At 39.3% G+C, this 6272-nt stretch overlaps 1 protein-coding gene and 2 long non-coding RNA genes across 3 annotated transcripts in view; 2 read left to right on the forward strand and 1 right to left on the reverse strand.

Annotated features, from left to right (window-relative positions):
* Window positions 1–380: 380 nt before the first annotated feature.
* DNAJA1 (DnaJ heat shock protein family (Hsp40) member A1) overlaps window positions 381–6272 on the reverse strand; it is a 15528-nt gene continuing 9636 nt past the window's right edge. Inside the window, exons 6-9 of the mRNA XM_032299975.1 lie at window positions 6041–6155; window positions 3593–3708; window positions 3170–3270; window positions 381–1605 (exon numbers count right to left, since the gene is read on the reverse strand). Coding sequence (XP_032155866.1) covers window positions 1387–1605; window positions 3170–3270; window positions 3593–3708; window positions 6041–6155 — 551 coding nt within the window. The 3' untranslated portion in view covers window positions 381–1386. The remainder of the gene's footprint in view (window positions 1606–3169; window positions 3271–3592; window positions 3709–6040; window positions 6156–6272) is intronic.
* LOC116566009 lies at window positions 1605–1903 on the forward strand. The gene is made up of 2 exons (XR_004275693.1): window positions 1605–1696; window positions 1758–1903. It is a non-coding gene; the product is annotated as an uncharacterized LOC116566009 (long non-coding RNA).
* On the forward strand, window positions 2188–6085 carry LOC116566010. Its single transcript, XR_004275694.1, has 2 exons — window positions 2188–2727; window positions 5414–6085. It is a non-coding gene; the product is annotated as an uncharacterized LOC116566010 (long non-coding RNA).

Below are 6272 nucleotides of genomic sequence, written 5' to 3' on the forward strand. Positions count from 1 at the left end.
ACAAGTGCTTTTTAACACTGATCAAATTATACTTTCCTGAACATCTGCTTCACATCTCTCAAACTTTAGGGTAGCTGTGGCTGTCTGGCACAGACAAAAAGGAAATTGACAAACACTGATGGTTTGGGAAACTTATTTTTTAAAGTTTTTCTCCCTTTTAAACTTGTGTTCTTTATAAGAATTTATTTTCTCATACTCCAATGTTTGCAAAGTCTTCTAAGCCCCCTTCTTGGCTCATTACTCAGTTCTCCACTTTAATCTCCATCCTATTTATTATAGTTCAATAGTATTTTTGTATTACTCATTTAGACTAGCTAAAATCAAGTTACATATCTTAGTTAAAAGCCAAAACTCATGATCTGGGAAAAAAAAGCCTGTAGTGACACACATTGGAGATGCTTTGTAATTAGTATATTAAGGAGACAATACATTTCAAGAATTGCTTAAATTCTGATACCCAGATTTAAGCATGTGAACATGAGACTTTTAAACATACAATTAAAGCTGTTCATCATAATTCGCTATACTACCAACATTAGTTACTTTGGAGCGTAAGTCAAATGGTTTAAAGTAATCCTGTAACATACCTAGAGAACACCTTCCTATATTATGCATGCAAACTACTTCTCCATGTAAAGGTCTTTTCACTTTAATTTCTACGTTACCCAGCTCTGAAGTCACTACTTGGGTTTATCATGGTCCACAGACAAGGAGGGGGGCAAATAACCAGGGCTGGTCAAGATATATATGGAGATATATATAGATGGCACAGAAGGAAACAATTTTGGAAGTGCAAGGCTTCAAGAAGCAGCATATTATGATAAACCCCTCCTACAGAAAGGTATCATTTTTATCACTGATACCACAGGATAAATTATATATTACGCCATCTTCAAGTAACAGTTGAGGCAATAGAATAAATGCAGAGGCATTACAATGAATCCCACTTAATACAAGAACTATACAGACCAACACTTCTCTACAGTTTTTTTTTCTTATTGCCAGTTAAATACAGTTTTACTTTCATAGCTTAACAATGAAGGGTCATACACTGAAGCCAATACATATACCTAGCATTTCAGTCTACGCTTGTCCACGTACATAGCTGAAGTCAATTACAAGGTTTGGCCTAGCAATGCTAGGGGAACTTCTTTGTAGTTTTTACAGGTATTAAACTTCATTTTGCACACTGAAGTCATCATACATACAGGGCAAAGTCAGAGCTTTTATTTATATTTGCCTTTATTCTTCATTTAACTTTTTAAAACACTACTATAGTTGATTAAAACAAAAACAAAAGCAAGTAGTGAGCATATTATGATTACAGTCCTTACTCATTCACTACTGCACATAAAATGCCAGCAGTGAGTGTTATTCACTGGCCCATTAAGAGGTCTGACACTGAACACCACCTCTGGGATGATGTTCATCATCCTCATATGCTTCTCCATTGTAATGGCGCCGTCTTTCCTGATTTGGATCAAAGTCCACCAGTTCTACTTGATCCATCTCATCAGTCTCTTCCACTTCCTTCCTTTCCGGTAGGAGTTTTTCCAGCAAAGATAGTTTATCAGGAGAGAGAAAGCCATTCTCAGGAAAGTTTACCTTCAAAAGAAATTTTTACTTTTAAGTTCAATCTGTTTTCATCATTAGCTCATTAGAGTATCATGTATTCACTTTCCACAGAAAAACACATGTAAACACATGATATTTAGGTGAATCTGCCAATCTCAGGTTAAGGTTCTAAAAAGGCACAGGGCATAGCACACTCTCAACTAGAGTTCAAGGATTATGACCAAAAGTCAGGCTTCATTAAAAAAAAAAAGATTGTATCAAATAAAACTGTACTTTAACCGCCATTGTTCTATCCAGCAAACTGACTTTTAATACCAAAACCCGTCCTGAAACAGTCTAATTCTTCTCATGAGGTATTTAAACAAAGCTACTCTTACTCTCAAAAGGGTAGTTCTTTCTCATCCAAAGATGTTTTTAGGCCAGGTGCAATAGCTCATGCGTGTAATCCCAACACTTTGGGAGGCCGAGGTGGGCAGATCACCTGAGGCCATGAGTTTGAGATCAGCCTGGCTAAAATGGTGAAACCTGTCTCTACTAAAAACACAAAAGTGAGCCAGGTGTGGTGGCAGGTGCCTGTAATCCCAGCTACTCAGGAGGCTGAGGCAGGAGAATTGCTTGAACCCAGGAGACGAGATTGCAGTGATCCAGGATCTTACCACTGCACTCCAGCCTGGGTGGCAGAGCAAAACTCCCTTCTCAATAATGGGGGAAAAAAAAGATGTTTTAATTAATATCTTTTGTGATGAGAGGCCAATTTAAGACCGAGGAAAATGACTGGATTGCTTTATAGCTATTAACAAATCAAGCATTACACTACTTTGCCAAGAAATCTGCAATTATAAAGTGCTTCTGAACTTTAAGATGACAGTTACAACCTTTATTTAATAAAATAGCCACTTGTCCAGCACACCCTTCCCACAATCTATCTCTAAGTATCCAATTAATGATGCAAAAACCCCATCCTCAACCTGGTTAACAAAGAATGCTCACGCAACATGACAAGAATTAGTAGTATTAGAATTGTTTTGAGACAGGGTCTCATTTTGCCACCCAGGTTGAAGTACAGTGATACGATCTTGGTTCACTGCAGCCTTGACCTCCTAGGCTCAAGCAATCCTCCCATCTCAGCTTTCCAAGTAGCTGGGACTATAGGTGCGTGCCACCATGCCGGGCTAAGTTTTGTACTTTTTTTTTTTGCCATGTTTTCCAGGCTGGTCTTGAATTCTTGAGCTCAAGTGAACCAACTGTCTAGGCCTCCCAAAGCACTGGGATCATAGGCATATGCTGGAGACACATAGCCAGATCAGTGTATTAATTGCTGGGTAAGGAAAAATATAAACTTCAGGTTGCTTGGCATTCAGAAATTTTTTTTTCTTTTTTTTTTTTTAAAAAAAGACAGGGTTTCACTATGTTGCCCAGGCTGTTCTCAAACTCCCAGGCTCAAGGGATCTTCCTGCCTCAGCCTCCCAAAATGCAGGGATTACAGGCATGAGCTACCATACCTGGCTGAAATTTTACATTTTTTATTTAAAAAATCAGAGTTTAGTAAGCCAATTTTTCTTCTCAAATATACTTAAAGTACTTTACAGCTTACCTTAAATTCGATGATTAGGCGACCCTTTTCATATGGTCTACGATAAATTGGCATGCCTTCATTTAGTACACACTTGATATCTCCATGCTTGACAATCTGACCTAGAAACATTGAAGGCAAGTTCTTCCTTAAGTATGGTCACATTTTTATGAGGCAGAGAAAATAAAGAACAGAGAGCATTGTCCTAGCTCACTGGCAGAAGTAAAACTTATGTGGCAAAACAATCCTGTTACCTTTCATGTATGGGCTTTTCAAGGGCAGACTAGAGAGCCAAGACCTTATAACTTCATCTCAGCCCAGGGAACAGTAGTAACCAAGGAAGAACAACAATGTGTTTCCCTCTGCCTATAATACTGTGTTATCAGGAGACAAGGAAAATACTAGAATAGAAAAGAGAAACTTAAGCTTGCCTAGTTGCCATACCTGGATGAGAGGTGATGACTATGGTTCTGTTGTCAAGAGTAGATATCGGCTTTTGGAAGCCACACAGTGCTTCAACCAGCTGTATGTCCATACACATGAAAAGGTCTTCTCCTCGTCTGCAAAAATATGACACATATTTACATTTCTCAAATCACCAATCAGTGGATGTACCAAAGCAGGCTATTGTTTATTGTTTTAATAAAAGCAAGGGTGTCTTTTCTAAAGACTCTCTTTTCTTCCCCCATTGTAAAAATCAAACAGAGCAGAGATATGAGAATAGCACACATGTAGAACCTGCCAGCCCTGTTTCCTAGATAAGGATTCAAAGTCATTCCACACACTCTAGGCAGCCTTTACCATTTAACATCCCTGAATTGTTTCATTACCTAATTTTTAATCTGGTTTCTCAGAGGGAAAAAACAGTAACAAAACTCCCAAGAGTGAGGCTTAGGTTGGGTGGTGTAGTTCACACCTGTCATCTCAGCACTTTGGGAGGCTGAGGCAAGTGAATCACCTAAGGTTGGGAGTTCAAGACCAGCCTGGCCGACATGCTGAAACCCCGTTTTTTTTTTTTTTTTTTTTTTGAGACGGAGTTTCGCTCTTGTTACCCAGGCTGGAGTGCAATGGCGCAATCTCGGCTCACCGCAACCTCCGCCTCCTGGGTTCAGGCGATTCTCCTGCCTCAGCCTCCTGAGTAGCTGGGATTACAGGCACGCGCCACCATGCCCAGCTAATTTTTTGTAGTTTTAGTAGAGACGGGGTTTCACCGTGTTGACCAGGATGGTCTCGATCTCTTGACCTCGTGATCCACCCGCCTCAGCCTCCCAAAGTGCTGGGATTACAGGCTTGAGCCACCGGGCCCAGCCTGAAACCCCGTTTTTACTAAAAATACAAAAAAAATTAGCCATGTGTGGTGGCACACAACTGTGATCCCAGCTACTCAGGAGGCTGAGGCAGGAGAATCACTTGAACCTGGAGGCGGAGCTTGCAGTGAGCTGAGATTGTGCCACTGCACTCCAGCCTGGGCAGGGTCCTAGATAATTTAAGCTCCACGAAATTAAACAAGGGGGATGTATGACCAATTTATTTTTAATTGACTATAAGAATTTCCTCATTGACGTACCTGAAATACAGTTCCTGGCACACTGAGTGAATACAGCTTTTCATATTTAACAGCCCACTTCCTCCTCATGCTTAGACTTTCCTCTTTTTCAGCCCACATTAATAAAACATCTTTAATCTTTAATACTCTTCTCAAATGACAACATTAAAATCCTGAGCTTGACAACCCTTCCCAACATCTTCAGACATTTGTGAAATACCTTGTTTTTTGAGACCAAGTTTCACTCTTGTTGCCCAGGCTGGAGATGCAGTGGTGCAATCTGGACTCACTGTAACCTCTGCCTCCCTGGTTCAAGTGATTCTCCTGCCTCAAGCTCCCAAGTAGCTGGGATTATAGATGCCTGCCATCACGCCTGGCTAATTTCTGTATTTTTAGTAGAGATGGCATTTCACAATGTTGGCCACGCTGGTCTCGAACTCCCAACCTCAGGTGATCCACCTGCCTTGGCCTCCCAAAGTGTTGAGATTACAGGTGTGAGCCACCACCAGCCAAAATATTATTAATTCTAAACCAGTTTCTTTAAGATGTTCCCAATTTCACCTCCAGTCCACTTAAAAAAAAAAAAAGATAGGCTCTGTCACCCAAGCTATAATGCAGTGGCGTGATCATAACCTTCAACTCTTGAGTTCAAGTCACTCTCCTGCCTTGGTCTCCCCAATAGCTAGAACTCCTGGCCTCAAGTGATCCTTCCACCTCAGCCTCCACAGAGGGTCTATTATGTTTTGATATTAGCCATGGATATATTTAACACAAACATTTACTATTAACCATCAATTTTTCTTATGCTTCAGCGTTAAGTTCATCATAAACTTGGTATTATTTAGTTCACAATGGTAGACCTGAATTTATACTTAATATTGAGTTCTAATTTAAGTTTCTTACAGAGATGCTTTTGGGTATTTACAATTAAAAGCAATTCAATTTATCTTAGACTAAGGATTGAAAATTGGTGAAAGCTTTTAAGGCACTTACTTTAAATTGTTTTACAAAAACTGGGACAAACTTTTGTCCAGGGATGCTTCCCCCAGCCACCTGGTATTTAGGTTCACACAAAACATCTAACTGAAACACATTTTCAATGTTGCATACTCAAGAGACAAAAAGCTAAAAATCTGATCCTATGTATTCAACCTCTTATGATTCAAACAATGGTTAACAATCTATTACAAGATACATTTTACACAGTATAACTGTCTTGCTATATTTTCCCAGCATATCTCCAGGAAATATGTTGTAAGAGTAATGGAAAACACATTATAAAAAACCAAAACCAACAACCCAAATATGTAAAGATGTCAATTTGAATGGTTTATAAAATTCTTTACCGAGTAAAAACAGCATGGTCCTTCTGATCTAACACAATGATTATATCTCCTGGCTCCAGTCCTGGTTCTTGGTCTCCTTCACCATGGAATGTTATCTTCTGGCCATCTTTCATGCCTTAAAACAAAACATTAATTTTATACTCTTAAGGTCAGAATCATAAAATCTACACATAGATGTTTGTTTATGAATAAAAATCACAGAAATGACTAAGAAATCCCACTTTCTTAGTAG

Source organism: Sapajus apella, unplaced genomic scaffold, assembly GCF_009761245.1.
Source record: "Sapajus apella isolate SASKATOON/1434 unplaced genomic scaffold, GSC_monkey_1.0 scaffold42, whole genome shotgun sequence".
NCBI lineage: Eukaryota > Metazoa > Chordata > Mammalia > Primates > Cebidae > Sapajus > Sapajus apella.